This window comes from Mauremys mutica, chromosome 10 (assembly GCF_020497125.1).
Source record: "Mauremys mutica isolate MM-2020 ecotype Southern chromosome 10, ASM2049712v1, whole genome shotgun sequence".
Classification (NCBI taxonomy): Eukaryota; Metazoa; Chordata; order Testudines; family Geoemydidae; genus Mauremys; species Mauremys mutica.
Window position 1 is genome coordinate 8,052,587 of NC_059081.1, and position 20,902 is coordinate 8,073,488.

General features: G+C 42.2%; 1 protein-coding gene across 3 annotated transcripts in view; it reads left to right on the forward strand.

Moving 5' to 3' along the window:
- The window catches only part of PTPN4 (protein tyrosine phosphatase non-receptor type 4), a 191,822-nt gene that overhangs the window by 26,587 nt on the left and 144,333 nt on the right, over positions 1-20,902 (forward strand). For 2 of the 3 annotated variants that reach the window (XM_045031784.1, XM_045031785.1), the window contains exons 2-4: positions 6,564-6,702; positions 8,052-8,117; positions 15,798-15,952. In XM_045031784.1, the coding sequence (XP_044887719.1) occupies positions 15,815-15,952 (138 nt within the window). In that variant the 5' untranslated portion in view covers positions 6,564-6,702; positions 8,052-8,117; positions 15,798-15,814. The remainder of the gene's footprint in view (positions 1-6,563; positions 6,703-8,051; positions 8,118-15,797; positions 15,953-20,902) is intronic. The other variant, XM_045031786.1, reaches the window with a different exon arrangement.

Here is a 20,902-nt window from a genome sequence, read left to right on the forward strand (position 1 = left end):
CAGGAAGAGCGTCAGACCTCAAAATGTACCAACGTTAAAATTTGGCTCATGGAATATTTACTCAGTATATTCAGACAAGTCTGCAGTAATTGGCTGGAAGTTTAAACTTCTAATTAGTCAATATGCTATTTAAAAAAAGGCTGTAAATTAGATAAGTTTCTATTTTTGACAATTTTTGATGAATGTTTGATTTGCTACTTCTGAGTTCCCTGAGCTTTAATTTGTGAGTGATTTGTTGCCTTTATCAAGAATATTTATTTTTATTAATCCTTTTTGGATTGTCAGTATTGAGTCCTGTGGACAATAGCTTATTATGTGTGAAGATTGGAGCTAACTAGAACTTGTATATATTTCAAGAGTCAAGAGGACCACCGATGGTTTAAAAGGACACAGCCAACTTGAAATCAATTCAGCTTAATAAAAATTAAATTTAAAAAACAATTTTGGGTACTACTCCTGCTCCTGAATTCCCCTTCCAATTGTTGAGTTTACAGTGACTTTCCTGCTTTTAGAATGTTCTTTCTTTTTGATGTTTTCATATACAATATACACAAAATTAGGGAAATAACTGAGTTGTAGAGAGCAAATAGTTCAATTTCATATACACAAGCTGCTTTCAGATGTACAAAATAAACTTAAAGAACTTTTGTTTTGTTACAGCAATCCTAAGTGTTACTCAGTAATAGTTGAGAGAGGTCTGTTTTTTTGTCTCTCTCAGCACGGAACCCTTGGGTCCTTGATCAGACCCAGTTTTGAAGTCTGAATAATTAATTTCTCCCTGTCAATGAGGAGGGGGAGCGAGACATAGTATATAAGGGTACGTCTACACTACGGGATTATTCCGAATTTACATAAACCGGTTTAACAAAACAGATTGTATAAAATCGAGTGTGCGCGGCCACACTAAACACATTAAATCGGTGGTGTGCGTCCACGGTCCGAGGCTAGCGTCAATTTTCTGGAGCATTGCACTGTGGGTAGCTATTCCGTAGCTATCCCATAGTTCCCGCAGCCTCCCCCGCCCCTTTGAATTTCCGGGTTGAGATCCCATTTTCGCCTGATGCGGCAAAAATCATTGTCGCGGGTGGTTCTGGGTAAATGTCGTCAGTCACTCCTTCCGCTGGGAAAGCAACGGCAGACAAGCATTTCATGCCTTTTTTCCCTGGATTGCCCTGGAAGATGCCATAGCATGGCAATCATGGAGCCTGTTTCGCCTTTTGTGACTGTCACCGTATGTGTACTAGATGCCGCTCACAGAGGCGATTCAGCAGCGCTACACAGCAGCATGCTTTTGCTTTTGCATGATAGCAGAGATGGTTATCAGCCATATTGTACCATCTACCATACCATAAATTGGTAATAAGATGATCGTGGCTACCAGTCCTTTTGCACTGTTCCATTTGCTGCTGTCATAAGTGCCCCTGGCTGCTCTTAGCCAGGGGCGCAAAAGCCAAAATTGGGAATGACTCCCTGAGTCAATCCCTCCTTTTTGGTATCTAAAAATAGAATCAGTCCTGCCTAGAATATGGGCAAGTGTACTAGAGAACCACTGTATCAGAGAACCAGAGAGCACAGCTGCTCTGTGTCAGATCCTGCAGAAATTATGAGCTGTATTCTGTTCACAGGGGGTGCTCCTGCAACAACCCCACCTGTTGATTCCGTTCTTCCCTCAGCCTTCCTGGGCTACCGTAGCATTGTCCCCCCACTTGTGTGATGAAGTAATAAAGAATGCAGGAATAAGACACAGTGACTTGTTAGTGAGATATGAGTGGAAGGCAGCCTCCAGCTGCTATGATAGTCCAGACAGGACAGTAAGGAGTGTGTAGGAGAGGAGCCCAGCATCCCTCTGCTAGTTCAGGGGCAATTGAATCTTTTCTTTACACATGAAGGGTGGGGACTGATGGAGCTCAGCCCCCTGTTGCTATGATGACGATGATTATCAGCCATACTGTACCATCTACCAGGAAAAATTAGGACCAGGCGCCCTTGATCGACCTAACAGATGCTAGTCAGCATGGTTACCAGTCCTTTTGCACTGCCCCATGTGCCAATAGGCTGATGATGAGGACGGGTACCAGTCATTTTGTACCATCAGCCATCCATAGCGTGGGGGGAGCAAGGATGTTGGTGTTGAGTGCTGCACCATCGCGTCTATCTGCAGCATTCAGTAAAGATAGGGTGACATGTAAAAGAGTCAAGAGAGGATTGTTTTCCCTTTCACTTCTGGGGGTGGGTGGGGGGGTGCGTAAATTGCCTAGCTATGCCCTGACCCACCGCGGACACTGTTTTTGACCCTAGAAGCATTTGGAGCTCAGCCAAGAATGCAAATGCTTTTCAGAGACTGCAGGAACTGTGGGATAGCTTGAGTCCTCCAGTCCATGAGCGTCCATTTGATTCTTTGGCTTTCCGTTACGCTTGTCACGCAGCAGTGTGCTGAGTCCCTGCTATGGCATCTGTCTGGAGATATTTAAAAAATGATTTTGAATTTCGTCTTCTGTAACGGAGTGCTGATAGAACAGATTTGCCTGCCCTTACAGCGATCACATCCGCATCGTCCATGCGGGAGCGCTTTCTTTATTTTGATTTTTAACTGCATCACCACCCGTGCTGATCGGAGCTCCACGCTGGGCAAACAGGAAATATTCAAAAGTTCGCGGGGCTTTTCCTGTCTACCTGGCCACTGCATCCGAGTTCAGATTGCTGTCCAGAGCGGTCAGTGGTGCACTGTGGGATACCGCCCGGAGGCCAATACCGTCGATCTGCGGCCACACTAACCCCAATCCGATATGGTAATACCGATATTAGCGCTACTCCTCTCGTTAGGGAGGAGTACAGAAACGGGTTTAAAGAGCCCTTTATACCGATATAAAGGGCCTCTTAGTGTGGACGGGTGTGGCGTTAAATCGGTTTTACGCTCCTAAAACCGGTTTAAACGCGTAGTGTAGACCAGGCTTAAGTCAGTTGCTAGGTGAGCAGGTGTGGCTAATGGGAGTTTTGTGGACTGTAAATGTGAATCCTGTGCTTTCAAGTAAATGGACTTGGTGAGTTGTGTGTTTGGTCAGTCTGTCTGGTTTTGTTACTTTGTGGCTGGGATTTTGGATCCCTGAACAGGCTGGGTAACAGGTCTGTTTTTTCATGCCTCTGTGAGGAGCATCTGACTTGAGTCATGAGATCTTTGTTTGGAGCAGTGTCTGAAGTCTGAGTAATTGATTCCTCCCTGTCAGCAATAGGGTAAAGCTAAGAATCAAGGTTTATTTACTAATCAGTTGCCAAATAAACTTGAGAGCAGGCAAAAAAGTGCAGCTAACAGGGGAGTTTGGACAAGGGAGTGTGGTTCCTTTCATTTAGATATGGCTGTATACCATATAACAGGTATGGAGGGTGAGAAAACAGCTGCTGATACCTGCCTTGGATGTGCTATGTTTTCCTTTCTGCCAAAGGACAGAAGACACTTCTGATGCATGGAACTGTGTGCTGTTTGGAAGCACAAATTTCAACACTGTAACATCCAAGAAAATAAAGACTTCTTGGACAACCAGATTGTGAAATTATTGCCACAGATACCACAAAGGGAAGGATTGGTGATGAATGAACTGGAGATAGTAGAAACCAAAAAAGCAAACTGGCGATTTGTGACCAAGAGGGGAGAAAAGTCCAGGAGGCATTCAACCTGGCTAAAGGTCTTGAATCATTATACAGTGCTCAGCGAGTCAACTACAGAGGAATCTGTCTCTGGAGAAACAGAACAGAAAGCTGGAGAAGATGTGTCCAGTGGCCATCCTGCCTGTTATGAAACAAGCAGGTACTGAGAGAGAGGATGTTCAGCCATCCCAAAGAAGACAAATAGTTGTTACTGGTGACTCCATATTAAGGAAAGGAAACAGAATTTATAAAGGACACAAAGACAACAGGTTAGTGTGCTGCCTCCTGGAGCAAAAATACAAAGTGTGATAGCAAGATTGGGTGAGATTATGAAATCATCTAGCAAATTTCCACTGGCAATGATACACATTGGAACAAATGGCGTGATGTCACATGCAACTTCACAGACTATAGAAGATTTAATGGATTTTGGAAGAGAACGGAAGAGGGAAGTCCTAGTCATATTCTCAGAAATCCTTCTGGCCCCATGAATGCCTGAAGTCAAAAGGAAGAAAATACTGGAGGCAAACAGTTGGTTGTGTAACTGGTGTGAAGCTGCAGGTTTTGTTATTGTGGAACATTGAGCCACATTCCAATGGGAGAGGTTGGCTGTATGAATAGTATGGCTTACATCTCACAGGTATGTGGCTAATCTTTGTATCCGAAGCCTAGCTGGAGTGGACAGCTAGCAACTCAAAGGAAGAGTTCTAAGAAGGAAAAAATAGTTCAAACTTAGTGTGAACAAATAGAACCAGTGTGGCAAAGAGTATGAGAAGAAAACATTTTTCAATCACTTTTATATACTGATGCTAAGAATAAGAAGCAAGTGAAGTTGGAAACTCTCATTCATAAGAAATTTGATTGGCATTACTGAAAACTGGTGAGATATATCGCATGATAGGAGTGTTAAAATCTCTGTTTATAACTTGCGTAGGAAAGATGAAATGGGTAAAGAGGTTTAGGGAGTGACATTCTAAATTAAAAATACCATAACCTGTTTTAGAATTGCCGATAACTCAGACCCACAGGATCCTGAATATGTATAGATCATTGTGCTAACTAACAAAACTAGAAGGGGTGAAGCGGGGTGTCTGTGGGTTCTGTTAGAGACCATCAAATGAAACTGGAGAACAGGATGAGTTAATCCTTATGTACATGTCTGTAATGTGTGGAAAGAAAAAATTGTTTTGTATTGGGCACATCCATATCAGAAGCTTATGCTGGAAGTCCCAGCCAGCCAGATAGTAAAACATTATTAGAGTTTCTAAAAATTATATATTAATATTTTCTAACACACATGGTATTGCACCCAACATGCGGTGACTCCATTTTGGATCTAATCATGACTGATAACTCTGAATTTAATCACTGGAAGTTTGTGGTTGCTTAGGGACCAGTGATCATGACCTGGTTACATTTAATTAGGGGTAGAGAAACAGTCCCAACCTGCAATAACACACACACACACACTCACACTTACATGCACACACAGCTTCAAAGGGCTAATTTCCCAAAGCTGAGGAAAATTATGAGCTAAATTGATTGGGAGGAAAAACTTAAAGAAAAATGTGAATGAAAATTGGTAGTTCAAGAATAGTTCGTTAGATGGCCAAAAAGCAATTCAATTCAAGGCAAAGGACAGCTTTGGCTAAAAGCCCTTTTTAGTTCAGTGGCAAAGTGAAGGCAGCAATTAGCAATAAAAAAAGGAATATACACCTGACCCCCGCTAGAATGCGGGGTTTTGGATCCATGCGCGGTCCCGCGTTATAGCAGGGACTGTGTTACCATGGATTCCAATGAAGGTAATTAAATTTGGGATCCACACGCGGTCCCGCGCTATAACCAAATTCGCGCTATAAAGACGTGTGTTCTAGCGCGGATCTGCTGTATAACAAATAGGAAAAGGGGGAAGTAAATCATTCCTAATTTATATTGTTTGCTATGACATATAGAAAATTGATAAGAGCTAAAGGCATCAGGGAAAATCCATGGCTGGCAGGGCTAAGGATGATGAGTTTAAGAGTATTAGGAACAGAAGAAATTTTGACAATGGCATAGTCCCATTACTAAATAGAGCTGATAAAATTGTTAATGAGCATGAAGGAAAAGTAGAAGTATTCAATAAATATTTGTGTTCTGTATTTGGAGAGAAGCAGGATGATTAAATATTTTCCAGTCCATTAGGAGGATGTTAAACAATATCTACTAAGGAGAAACATTTTTAAATCAGTTGATCCCTGATAACTTGCACCCAGAAGAACGACAAAAATTATTCAAGGGCTGGAGAAAATGCCTTACAGTGAGATACTTAAAGAATTCAGTCTCTATCAAAAAGAAGATTGAGAAGTGACTTGATTACTGTATGGTTACCTTCACAGGGCGAAAATATTAGATACTCTTTAATTTACCTGAAAAAGACCTAACAAGAAGCATTGTCTGGCATCTGAAACAAGACAAATTCAAATGGGAAATAAATCATGGATTTTTAACAGAGGGAGTGATTAACGGTTGGAACAACCTACCCTGGGAAGAGGTGGATTCCCCATCTCTTGATGTCTTCAGATCAAGACATGGATGCTTTCCTGGAAGATATGTGTTAGCTATACACGATTATTGAGCTCAGTACAGGGGTAACTAGGTGAAATATAAGGGCCCATGTTACACAGGAGGTTAGACTAGATGATCTAATGGTCTGTTCTAGCCTTAGACTCTATGAATCTATGAAGAAATTTATGGGTATGATAGTACAATAGCTTGTAGCTTGTTTCTGAGCACTTATTAACCTTGCATATGGTGTTTGATCCTTCTTTACAATACCTTTTATTTTAGTTGGTTTCACTTCTAACCCTCATTTTTATTTTTAATTTTTAATTGTAGAATTTAACAACACTGTCATGTTTCTTTCATTCTTCAATGAACAGTGAACTTGCTACTGAATGTAACTGAGTCCAGGTGATTAAGGGACACATCCATTTGTGTCTTTCTCTTGCTGAACATCAACACCTGAAACGCATTTGCAGAGAGAGTTCTTTCACACTAAAATAAAACTGCTAAACAAAAGTAAGTTTAAGAAAAAACAACTAGTATGCAAGTTGAATTTTTGCATGATGTGTCATTTGTGTTCAGCTCTGGATTATTCTTGGCTATCCGCGTCTGCTAATGAAAATTCAGAAACTTTCATTTCAAAACTGAAAAATGTGACTCAGATGGTTCCACTCAATATGACAGTTTTAGTAACAGGGATAATAATTCATATTTTGACAGTTAAAAGAATTGAAAATGTATCTGTCTTTAAATCCAGTTTATTGTTTGTATTAGGACAAGAAAACCTGATCACCTACTGCATATTTGGTGATAAGTAGCAGAACAGTCTGAAATGAAGAGCTATGCATAGTATACGAAATGTAGTTTTCTGCATATTTTGAATTTAGTTCACTTTAGATAGTATGGCATACTATTTTTTTTATTTTGATGGTAATATATGTTTTCCCATTCTTGGGAAACATTGGAGGCCTTATTTCCTTAGGGCTGACCTTTGAGGACTTACTTTAAATTTTCAAAGTCGTGCACGAGGATTTAGCCACTTAACTTGCTTGAATGACAGTGAAATTTTCATGGGTAAATCCTTGTGTGTATCACTTTGAGAATCTACCCCTTAATGTCTTTACTGAAACCTTCAACTTCAGCCCTAGAAATGGCATCTGCTCTGTGTAAATCCTTTGAAGTTAATGTGGCTTGGGCTTTAGCTGCTCTGAACAGAACACAAACAACCATCTTTCTCTCCCTCCTCCTAATACTTCCATTCTACTACCAGCCAAATTTAAACTTGAACTTGGCTACGAGTATAATAAAAGCTTTTTCTTAATTTTGCCAGTTTCTCTCTCCAATTCAGACTGCTTTCAGTTAGTTGTATTAGCTTCACAGGCTTCATACCACAGATGCCATGGCTAGGGCTAAAGCTGCCAATTTTTGCAGATACTCCTGGGCTTTAGGATCCTACGGCTTCTAACAGTGTTGATCTGAAGATGCTAATAGTGTTAATAGCCAACCCAGGTTAGTTTTCCCCTACCAGCATAGTTTCTAAAATGTTTTCTTTTTTAAATTAATCAGAAATGAAGCTTGCATTGCTATGTGTGGCTTAGTATGCTAGATGTAACTCCTTTAAATTCCCCTCAAAACATAACAAATTATAGGTTTTTCTGGTGCAGTAATAAACTAGCTATTTTTTGTCTTGGTCATATATATATTTATTTAAATATCTTAAATAGACTTGGAACAAACTGTTCTTTATACCTTTTCCCCCTGCCAGTATCGTATTTTACAACTTCTAGTCAGAAATGGAGAATAAGAGGTCAAATACATATACTAGCCAGCTTCCTATGCTTCATTAACTTGTTCCTCTGTTCCAGCAGGTGCAGTTTGCCTGCTGCTACTCTTGAGTGTAACATTCTTATCATTAGACTTCTGGAAAAATTGTGAGTGTTACTATAACCAGTTTCTCATTGTCCTTGAAAGACAGTTGTTACCTTGCTTTGTTTTAGGTACTAAACAGTTTCCTGTTTTACCCTAACTAGTTGAAGTACATAATCATTTTCCTTTTGCGTATTGGGGTCTGAGCTCTTGTGACCACGAGGAGGGTTTTTTGTTTGTTTTGTACTGCAATGCATAAAGAAACCTGTTTTTAGGGATAGGATGGATGAAGGGAGGTTGATGTAGTTATTCCTTGACACAGTGCAAAGGGAGGGCATGGGAAGGAAGTGGTTGTTTTAGTTTTTCCTTTGATAAGCAGGATAACTGAAGGATTTCACTTTGGTTTTATTACCTGATACTCTGGCTTATAGACTCCCAAGGCTAGAAGGGACCACCATGGTCATCTAGTCTGACCACCTGCACACTGCAAGCCACAGAACCTTGCCCGCTCTCTCTTGTAATAGATGCATAACCTCTGGCTGGGTTACTAAAGTCCTCAAATAATGATTTAAAGTCTTCAAGTTACAGAGAATCCACCATTTACTCTAGTTTAAACCAGCAAGGAACCTATGCTCCATGCTGCAGAGGAGCCCCCTCACCCCCATCTCTGCCCATCTGATCTGGAGGAAAATTCCTTCCCAACCCCAGATATGGTGGTCAGTTGGACCCTGAGCATTTCGGCAAGACCCCTGGCAAAGAATTGTCTATAGTAACTAAGAGTCCTCCCCATCTTGTGTCCCGTTACTGGCCATTGGGTATATTTGCTATTACCAATGGCAGATCGGCTATGTGCTGTTGTAGGCAGTCTCATCATACCATTCCCTCCATTAATTTATCAAGCTCAGTCTTGAAACCAGTTAGTTCTCTCTCCCTCCTCCCTCCTTCACCCCTTGGAAGCCTGTTTCAGAACTTCATTCCTCTGATGGTTAGAAACCTTTATCTAATTTCAAGCCTAAACTTGGTGAGGGCCAGTTTATATCCATTTATTCTGGTGTCAACATTGGCATTTAACTCAAATAACTCCTGGCCCTCCCTGATGTTAATCCCTGATGTGTTTATAGAGAGCAATCATATATCCCCTCAGCCTTCATTTGGTTAGTTAGGCTAAACAAGTTAAGCTCGAGTCTCCTCTCATAAGGTAGGTTTTCCATTCCTCTGATCATCCTAGTTGTCGTCCTCTGCACCTGTTCCAGTTTGACTTCATCTTTCTTAACCATGGTAGACCAGAATTACATATAGTATTCCAGATGAGGTCTCACCAGTGCCTTGTATAATGGTTACTTCTGAGGGAATTCTGCACCAAAAAAATTAAAATTCTGTGCACAATATTTTAAAATTCTGCATATCATGTCATTTTCAATTATTTTGGTAATATATTTCAAAATACCTGTCTGCAAGTATGTCTGTAACAATACAGACGATAAGATTCAGGAAATGGTTTTTGACAAATAGATTCCTTACTAGGCCAATTAGCGTATCTCTGTGGCTCCACAGAGCAGGTGGCAATACTAATATTTCCATGTATGTCAAGCACAGAAGACTTTAAGCCAGTGGTGGGTGGCCTGTGGTCTGTCAGGGTAGTCCTGTGGCGGGCCGTGAGACAGTATGTTTACATTGACTGTCTACAGACACGGCCACCCGCAGCTCCCAGTGGCCGCAGTTCGCTGTTCCTGGCCAATGGGAACTGCAGGAAGTGGCATGGGCCGCAGGGATGTGCTGGCCACTGCTTCCCACAGCTCCCATTGGCCAGGAACAGTGAACCGTGGCCACTGGGAGCTGCGGGTGGCGGTGCCTGTGGATGGGCAATGTAAACAAATTGTCTTGTGGCCCACAGGTTGCCCACCACTGCTTTAAGGGTATGTCTGCATAGTAAAGAAAAACCTGTGGGTGGCCCGTACCAGCTGATTCAGGCTGTGGGGCTGTTTCGTTGTTGTGCAGACTTCTGGGCTCAGACTAGAGCTGGAGCCCTGGGTCTCTTCCACCCAGCAGGGTCCCAGAGCCTGGGTTGTAGCCCCAGTCCAGAACTCTGCACAGCAATGGAACAGCCCAAACCCCGCGAGCTGGAATTGGCTGGCATAGGCAGCTGTAAATTTTTCTTTGCTGTGTAGACATACCCAAAAGGGCAGCACATCTTTTGGTGTGAAGTTAGGCTATGATCTGGCATAGCACTTAAATATGTGCCTAAAGTTTAGCGCCTGAATATCCCCTTTGAAACTACTGCTTTGCCAGTTTTGTGCCTTAGAGAGTGCCATGGCTTAGTAGTACTCATCACATGACTGTATAGTAGTTAGACTAGAGTTGAAATTGTTACAGACAGTAGATTAGAAGGGCAATTGTGGTGGAGGCTCCAGCATGGCAGTGGGGAGTACAGGCCACTAGCTGCACAGAGATGGGGGATCACCCTGCAGTCCACCCCTCTCCGCTGGGACATAGACTTGGAGGTGAGGCTGCACCCGACCCTGACACAGCGCAAAACAAAATGTTTACATGCATCACCCATTGATACATATGGGAGTATCTAAAGATAGAATTTGGTCCTAGTAATTTACTGAATTTGTAACTGTCTTTAAGCTTGTTTGGATAAAGAGTATCTCTTGCTGTGTTTGTATAGGGCCTATAACAATGTAACCCCAGTCTTAGTTGGCCTTCTAGGCATTACTAGAATACCCACAGTACTGCAGTATTTGGCAAAATAGTAGGGAATGATATTCAGCTGAAGCCAAATAGAGGATAGAGCAATAAAGGGTAATCATTATAGGCGGAGCTGGCAGCAGTGCCTATAGTTAAGGTTGACTAATACTTTTCATTGTAAGGTTTTTTTCCTGTTGCTTATAACTTTGCCAAATGTAACTGTTAATGATAAACTTCCCATGTTGGAAGTCTGCCTCATGTTCAAGTTTTATGGGAAATCTCAGCAAAAATGCCCAGCCATTTCCAAGAACGAGGTTAGGAAAAAAGTTGCTTTGCTGCTGATAAGTTCTTACATCTGTTTCATTGAGAAGTTCTAGCATCTCTGTACTTTGACTTGAAATTTGACAGGAGGGGTCACATTTGGGTCAGAGAGATGCCTCATTCTTTTACTGTGAAAAATCTATCCAAATGTGGCAGCGTTCATAAGCTTCTGGAAATTGCTATTTGCACATGCTTGGTAGAGTTAGCTAAATTTTCCAAAAATTCAGAGTACATTGAGTGTGCTGCAGCCCTGGACTGCCGGTACTGAGCAGGACTCTTCCTGCAATTGCTTCTACTGGATGCTAGGGGAGCCTATACAATAAGGCACCAAAACTGAGAGCAGTGCACTCTCGGTGCTCCCCCAGTTGATGCCCAGCCTGTGTTGAGAGAAAAAAAGGAAGATATGGAAAGAGGGCCAGGTGGGGTGGAACAGGAGCTGACTGTGATAAGAATAAAGGGAGACCGGGGTGAGTGAAAGTCACAGAAGAGGGAAATGCATGTAGGTTACTCCAGAGGAGAGTTGCACTTTGCAGGTATGCTTCCTGACACCATGTGGGGCAGCCATCTTCAATGGGGTCAGCCTGCCTGTGGTCCCATCGATAAGAATGGAAGGCAGCAATGAATTCTGCTAAGGTCAACTTTACAGCTGTCAGTAATGCTGCCATTTCCCTGGAACTACCAGCCTGTGGCTTTAGTCCAATTGAAAGTAATTGGAGATGTCAGCTCTGTTGAAAAAGGGCAAAATTTGGAGTTTGCTTCTAATAATCTCTAGATGATGAGAAATTTTAAAAAATCTACAAATATCACGAGTTGGCAACCCTGTCTAGTGAACAACATGGGTTACGCTTTATATCTCAAGTTTACAAGATAATAGTCAGATTTGCTTCATTTAAGAAAAGTTCTTATGTAGTGACAAAATGATACTTTAAAAATAGTAGTGAATGTAATAAGGCCTCCCTTCCTTTCCCTCACATAACCCCTAACATAGTCCTAAAGCATATTGTGGAAGTTAAAAAGTTCTTCTGTAACCACCATCAACCTCATAGTTGGTTATCTGAAAGATTTGGTATTGCAGTTTTCCAATGACACTTGGTGTAACTCTTAAAAGTCTGACTTCATCTAACCTTTTGGTAAGCATATTATTTGCATTAAATATAAGGAGAACTTTGGTCAAAATAAATGTTAAATAAAGGAGAGATTACAGAGCGAGTTTTGAATTACAGTTTTGAATACAGATCCTACATTTCTTCAAGTGCTTAACCATATATGAACCTGAGTCCCCTTTATTGTCAGGAAGTGTACATTTATGTATGAAGGTACTGTGCCCAATAAGCATACTTGAGCACACTACCGTCATACATCGTCACACTGAGAGACTGATTCAGGCAACAGTTCACCCAGCCTCAGGATCCTCCAGTGCAAACTCATCAAATTTCTCTCAGAGGAGGAAGAACATCCCACAGAGGAGGACATGCAGGCACCACTAGTCATCTCCTTTTCTCTGGATGAGACAGTAATCCCTTCAGCATCATCCTGCCACACTGACTATAGGAGCTTTCAGGACCTCATGAAAAGGGTAGCTGATGCACTCTAAATTCCTCTGGAGGAAATTCAGATGGCCCCTCACAAACTTTTAGTCATTTTACACGAGACTCTGTCAGGGTGAGTTGTTCTGCCCATTAACGAGGACCTTTCGAGCCTGTGAAAACAGTCTGGGAGACTCCAGCTTCCATTGATGCAAATTCTAAGACAAAAGGCAGGGAATATTATGTGCCATCCAAATGGATGTAATATCTATACTCCTAGCTGGGGCCTGGCTTTGTTGTAGAGGTGGCTGCAAATGAATGGACTAAGCATTCCAGCATGGTCCCTTGAGAAAGGGAAGTGAAACATGTAGACTTTCTGTCTGAAAAAATTATTTTTTTTTCAAGCCAGCAGTTTAAAATAACCAGTGTACTTAATGCCAGCATCTGTAGTGATGCATCATTGTGGCTTCAATTGCTGGGAATCCCAAGAGAGGTCCAAGCCACAGTGGAGGTTCTTCCATTTGAAGGATCAAATCATTTCAGTTGAAAGACTGATCTCAAGGATTCCGTGCAGCTCTTTTGTCCCTTGGCACATACTGTCCTGCAACGAAGAGGAAATAGTATAAACCTCAGCCTTTCCCTAGACAAAAGACTCTGCCACCTGCTTTCTACTGCTATAGGTCTACTGAACTCCCCAAGAAGCAGCCAAGGTTTCAGAAGAGGTGGTCGTCTGCTCCTGCTTTTTCTTCACAGCCAGCCACAACTAGTAAACATTCTTTTTGAGATGCTGGTCGAGAGCTGCAAACCAACCTTTCTTCTGGATCTGCCTTCTCCTCCTTCCCTGCCATTTGGAAACCACCTTGCTCTATTTCAGGGATCATGGAACAACATAATGGACAAATGGATCTTAGAGTTCGTAACATCTGATTATACAGTTCAGTTCCATATTACACCTGTTTCCTCCTCCCCACACACGCACCTTCTCTGTCCCTTTACAGGGACCCCTCTTATGAGAGGCTTCTCATCTCTTAAGTAATAAAGAGGTGCTTCCACCTTAAAGAGGGAAAGGTTTCTATTCCAGGTATTTCCTTTCACCCAGGAAGAAGAGGGAGATTGGTTTTGACAGCTCTTACAGAGGCCCCATTTGAACCCTGGGCTTCATGTTCTTTCTTTCACTTGTCTATCAAGACCATCCTTCTTCATTTTGACCACATCAGCTGGAAGGGTGGGAAAGAAAAGAGATCTCATTGCGAACTGTCCCTTACACGGGCTTCTACATTGACAAGGTATCCCTCAGACCTCACCCAAAGTTTATACCCAAGGTTGGTCTGAGTTTCATTTGCATAGGTATTCATTTGCCAGTATTTTTTCCTAAACAATATTCTAATTATGATGAAGCTAGATTACATACCCTGGATATTCAAAGGTTCCTTGCCTTTTATCTTCAGAGACAGAAGCTCTTTTGGTCTTCTCTGAGACTCTTCCTTTCCTTCCTTATTTCGAAGATGAGGAGTACTCCTATTTCCATCCAAAGGTTATCAAAGTGAGTGTTGGGATACATTAAGATATGTTATGATTGACAAAGGTAGTTTCACCAGCTAATATTAGGCTTAATTCAACCAGGACCTGGGCGATCTTGGTGGTTTCCCTCAGGAATGTCCGCATTAGTAATGTCTGTAAAGCTGCCACATGGGGTTCCATAATACCAACTCAATGTCTGGAGAAGGTAACAACTTTTGCAGCCGATGCCTCTTTTGGTAGGGCAGTCTTTCAGTCTGTGGTAGATATTTAGATCACTGCTTGGAAGTCACCTAGAGTGGAATACACTTATCAGGGGTCGGCAACCGGTGGCTCGCGGCTCGCCAGGGTAAGCACCCTGGCGGGCCGGCCCGGTTTGTTTATCTGCCGCGTCGGCAAGTTCGGCCGATCGCGGCTCCCACTGGCCGCGGTTCGCGGTCCCAGGCCAATGCGGGAGGCAGGAAGCGGTGCGAGCCGAGGGATGTTCTGGCCGCGGCTTCCTGCCTCCCGCATTGGCCTGGGACTGCAAACCGCGGCCAGTGGGAGCCGCAATCGGCCGAACTTGCCGACGTGGCAGATAAACAAACCGGGCCGGCCCGCCAGGGTGCTTACCCTGGCGAGCCGCGAGCCACCGGTTGCCGACCCCTGACACTTATGGACAAATACTTGAAGAAGAAAGAAGGGAAGGTTACTTAGCTGTAGAGCAGAGATCCCCAAACTGGGGGTATGCCCCCCTAGGGGGGCACAGAGGAAAGGGAGCACCACCCAGCCCTGCCCCCAGCCATTGCCCTGGCTCCCAGCCCCGCACCTAACTCCGTCCCCAGCCTCGGTGCAGCTCCACACTTGGCCGTGGGCCCAGCTGTGGCTCCACTCTCAGCCCTTGGCCGCGGCTCTGATCCCGGCCTGAGGATGAGGCTGGGGACTGGAGTGAAACTGCATCTGGCCACGGGCCCCCAGCCTCAGCCCCTTGCTGCGGCTCCGGCCCCAGACCCACGCTCACGTGAGGCCCCAGCCTTGGCCCCCTCACGCCTGCCTGCGTCTCCTCTTTCCCCCTCCTGGAGTTGTGGCCCCACTCCTGGTCCTGGCTCTGGTGGGGGAAGTAGGGGGGGTGTGCAACCCTCACAAGTTTGGGGACCACTGCTGTAAAGTAACTGGAGTTCTTTGAGATGTCATTCAAATGTGTATTCCATGACTTGCCCCCTTTCCCCTCTGCTTCAGAGTCCCTCTGTAATATCATGGAAACCATGATATAGAAGGAACTGGAGTGGTGATTGATCCTGCTCTGCTCTTTATACCTTTGATAACAGGCACAAGGATGATCATGTATAGACCAGGTAGACAATGTGAGCAAAAAATCTGTAATCTCTGGCATGTGGGGCACATTTGCACCTAGACTGGAATATTCATATGGACAAAACATCTCAAAGAACTCCAATTACTGTACAGGTAATTAATCTCCATTTCAGATTTGAAAAAAGACTACAGCAATATTATACTTCATTATTAGATACCAGGGTTTTATTACTAATTTTCATTTTATAAAGAAACAGGAAATGTGTTTGATAAGTCTGTTTTTCAACAGAATGGCTTCCTTATGAAATTAGCTTTCTTCTAAGTCATGCGCTTTTACTTTCTTAAAGTTATATCAGTTACAGGATTTCTTCTTTCATTTTTGTTTTTTTCCTAAAGAGCTTGTGTGGATAGTAATGACCGCACGTTTCCGATTGCCTGCTGGCAGAACCTACAATGTACGAGCGTCTGAGCTGGCACGAGACAGACAACATACAGAGGTGGTCTGCAATATTCTTCTCCTGGATAACACTGTACAAGATTTCAGAGTTCATGTAAGTACAGTTATATGTATTATTTAATTTAGTAACGGTTTCACTGTGTACCTGCTTTAATTTGTATATACCAAATACTTGCTTTTCTTCACTGAACTGTGTCATAAGTTTGACCTCCAAACAAGACCTGAAAAGTGTTAAATAAAAAACAAAACAAAACACCTTAATAAAGCTAGAGACTATATTTGAACAAACATGCTTGCACATAATTAGCCATCTTGTGTACCTCATCAGTTTTGGCATCCTCTATAAATACAGTACGAACACTTGTGTTTGAGAATTGAGTGTTAGGAGCATAATCTTCTGCTATCTGATCCAGTTTCTCTTTAGGGCCCCTATACTGCATGATGAAGCCAATGGTAGTTTTAACATTGAGTTGAATGGAAGCAGGAACAGGCTTTAACTGTTTGTCAAGTGTTTGCATTTTAAACACATGTATCATTTGTAATGCTATCTACTCTCTTGACTATGTTTAATATGTTTAGATAAGTTAATGTAATTATATTTACTATTGAATTTACAGATTTTTCTGAATATCGCCATATCTCTTTCTCCTCTGCTTTTTTCAGATTATATTCTGTTTAGTTCCCAGTATTGTTATCTTTTCTTAAAAAGACATACATAGTACAGATCTTTAAGAAGGGTAGGACAGAAGAACCAGGAAGCCAATTGCCAGTTAGTTGATGAATGATACTTGCAAAATAATTACGAATATACTAATGGAGTCAGTGTGTAAATATTTGGAAGGCAGTTTTCTGTAAAAAACTGGGTTGAATTGAGAAAATCTAATGACCTACCAAGCTGTAATTACTTATAGAATAGATAAAATGAAATTGTGCATTCTTGTATTCATACATATATTTATTTACGGTATTTGGACGTTCAAAAAACATTTGGCAAAGACCCTTACAAAAAACTATTCAGGAACACAAAAATTGTCATGGAATGAAAGTTAAAGTACTGTCATGGGTTAGAAACTTGCTAAAAGAAAAAAATATTCTCAACATGGCAAAAGGTTAACAGTACAATGCCTCATTCTTATAAGGACAGATGTTCAATTTATATTTATCAGTGTTCTGGAAAAAAAAAAGTGAACAATGCAGGGCCGCCCAGAGGGGGAGGGCGGGGGGCAAGTGGGGCAATTTGCCCCAGGCCCCCTCTGGCCCCGCAGTGGTCCGGGTCTTCAGCGGCATTTTGGCAGCAGGGGCCCTTCAGTGCTGTTGAAGACTGACTGAAGGGCTCCCCACCGCCGAAATGCAGCCGAAGACCCGGACCGCCACCGGGTGAATACAAGCACCGCAGCTCCACTGCTTTGCCCCAGGCCCCCTGAATCCTCTGGGCGGCCCTGGAACAATGTGGCAACATTTGCAGGTGGCATGATTATTATGAGTAATCAAGACTAGAAAAAACTGAAGATTTCAGAGGGTTAGGTAAATGAACAGCATGATGGCTGATTGGGAGCAGGACTTCAAGTGGGGGATAAAGGTGCAGTTGAGAAGGAGCTTCACTCTGGTGAATCGTAGATGTGTTTGACTATTTTTTCTGTTGGAATGACATTTTTAGGAAGTTGTAAGCAGAGAAATTTTAATTTAAAAAATATGAGCAGCTGTTCAACTTAGCAATTGGGAAGTTATTTGGGATATAAGAGAGAGAATCATGTAACTGAGTGTGATTATTTCATTTAAAGTACAGAATAAAAACTGAATTTTTCTCTCTTCTTTCAGAAACCAAGTAGCAATAAAGCATCTCCAGTCTTTTCGCAGCCTCTTTTATGCATAGAGATATTTTTAAAAGATTAAAATAAATATGTTTGTATTGCAGTTTAACATTATTGGGATGGCATTTCTGAACAAAATGAATCTCATTATAAACTTCTGGAAGAAAAATAAATCACCAACATCATCTCTGCCGTTAACCATAGCAAAAAGGGTTGTAAAAGTTCAGTGTAATGTAGAAACAAATGAAAGCTGCCAAGATTGGAAGACAGAGGAAATATGCCCTCCAGGACAAACTGAGTTTTCACATAACACTATGTTATTTCCCTCTTTGAATGACAGGAAATAATTATTAGTAATCACTAAGGTTCCAATTTTATCATGGTAAAATTAATGGAACATTTATGTGGGGGGAAAAAAAGGACAAAATCAGGGTATGGTCATGGTGGGTCTGAAGCCAAAACCAGAGCGCTGCTTCCTGGGGCTGACAGCCGGAGCCGAAGAAGTCACAAAGATCTGTTAAAGTCATGTAATCCGTGACCTCTGTGACCAAATTGTATCTATTAGGGTCAGAGTCCGTACATAGTGCTGGCAAGTTTCTTTATGCAACTTTGCCAATAAACCAAAATCCTGATCTGTGGCTCTCTTTGTCCCTTCAATTCAGGTCATCCAGTAACCACAAAATGTCAGGGCTTGTCTACATGGTGCCAGCAAAACACAATAGAAGGGTGTGATTTATAAAATGCACTAACGTGCATCACTCTGATTGCCCCATATAGACCTGCTGACACACACTACACCTAATTTGCTTTGATGACGTCTGATTTCAAACAGGACTACCTAAACATGAATAATATACCTTTTAGAGTGCTCCAGCAGGGTCTACACGAGGCAGTTAGAGTGCAGCATGTTAGTGCACTTGACAAATTACACCCGTCTGGTGTGCTTTGCAGTGACCTGTAGGGAAGCCCTCAGTTAGGCAGAATTGTTATGCAGAATGCTAGCCTGTGATTAAGAAGAGACCATCGGACTTGTCATTTCAGACATTCCTGGTTTGAACCTAAATCAATTACAGTGAAAGGGTAATGCACTTAACCTACACATTGTTGTACAGCGTTATTCCGTCCCAGCCTTCGCTTTGGGCAATTAATTTTTAAAAAGTTGAGGATCAGGGTTTCCTATAATCCCTGAGGGGCATATTCATTTTTTTTAAAGTTGAATGGGATTTTTGCACTGTGCCCACCCCCTCACATCCCACAACTGCTACCATTTATAGCAGGGAGGAAGGTGCAGGACACCCCTGAGAGAAGATCATCAGTGGCTGGCTGTGGGTTGGGGTATCAGATTCCACCTTGCCCCCAACTACTGGATTGGCCCAAAAATTTCTGGTTGAAGCTTTTTCTTTTTGAGTGAAGGACAAGCAGAACTTTCTTCCACCCCGGAAACCAATGATGTTTCCATCATACAGAGTTTTCTGGAGGAAGGATATGCCAGCAGAGTGAAAATTGGGATTCTACTCACTTCTGCATTGACACTATTATCACAGCTGCAGATGCACTATCTTCTTGCTGCAGAACTTTGAGGAAAATTCCAACTGTTTTGACTAACAGTTTGGTTCAATAATTTGTCTGTCTGATTCTCAGGTCTCCATTTTATTTGTGAGCAGATTGTGCGCTTCCCCATCTAAAGTGTTTGTAGGGGCTGGTGCCTCTGCAGGCTTTAGGAAGAATGCTAGTCTGAGAAAAACTAGAGGCAAAAGGAAGGGTCTCTGTGTCCTACTTCAGCCCCTTACCTCATGTGTGATTGGGGAACTCAGCTGGCTTTGTGGGCAAAGTGCAAGATCCCTTACTGCCCAGTATAGGCGGGATCACCTCAGTTGTCGTCCTCCCTTGGGCTGGAAAGGAGCCCAGCAGGATTGGAGAGACCAGCTCTGCTGGACAAATTGCAGCAGTCTTGCTCACTGGCAGGAAAAAAGGCAGGATTGAGAAAAAACTGGCCCTGGGGCAAACAGCTTTGCCCCTTCCTCCATCTCTGTAGGGGAAGTGAAGCCAGAAGAAACTGTGACAGATGGATAATCATGCTTACATCCCTGTAGTCCACACCAGCAACTGCATCTGTGACTGCAGAGTTCAGTGATGTCTTCTCTCTCTGCTTCCCCAGGGGTCATGATTGTAAGAACTGGATACAGCACAGACTGTGCCAATGCAAACGTTTCTTCTCTATGCCTTAGTGCCCAGACGAAGATTATGGTTACACACAGTGTACCTTGTTTCGGGTGCCCACAACTAAGGATCATCTTGCTTTCCACTCTGGAGGCATGCTGCTGTGAAAATCCCATCACAACAGATCTGTAGACCTTAGCATGAAAAAGAACATTTCTGTGCCAACCTAAAATTTCCCTTTTTCAAGTAATAAGATCTGCAGATCTGGTCCACCTTGGAGACAAATGGATCATCTAGAATAGAGACAGGTATTGACATCAGTAGATTTGGATTTGTTGGTGTTATGTGGAATTTACCATGCTCTGCAGTAGAAGAAATTGTTATATTTTTTCTCCAAGTGTATTATACAGCTTATAATTTAGAAAATTGGAATTGAATTATTCTCACTGTAGAAATTATCTCTAATGGAGGGAACTTCAGGAGGTGGGATATTCCCTGCCTGCCAGTAACTGACAAGTCTGGTTCTGCTTCCAAGCTCTAAGCAGGCTGAAGCGAAGTACCCATTGCAATAGCACTGTGGACCTTATTAATTGAAGAAAGGAAACTTTTAGGTAGTACAGATAAATTTTCATATTGTGCTACTTTTGTACACCATATTTCCTCTTGATTATGTTAAGTCTTCAGCCTCATTATTGTTTACATTACTATGTGACATTGAATTACATGAACAACTTAACTGGCTCCAAGCCTAATCAATTCAAAACATTTGGATGTGGTTTTATTGTTGTTTAACTTCTCTGCTCATTGACTTTTCAGATTAATTTTTTTTAGTAGTACAGTATTCAAAGGATTTTCAAAAACTTGTAACATGAAAGCTTCATTATATTAACAAAATAAATAATAAAATTGATAACATGCTCAGTTGTAAGCAAACATGTCTGAAGATAGGATAGTCAGTCTGAGTTGTGTATGTAATAAATGAAATTCCATATAAGATAAGTGAGAATCACTAGGAATGCAAGCAAAAGTTAGTGTGGCATAAACCTGAATTGTAGTTTTAATTGAGTGCTGAA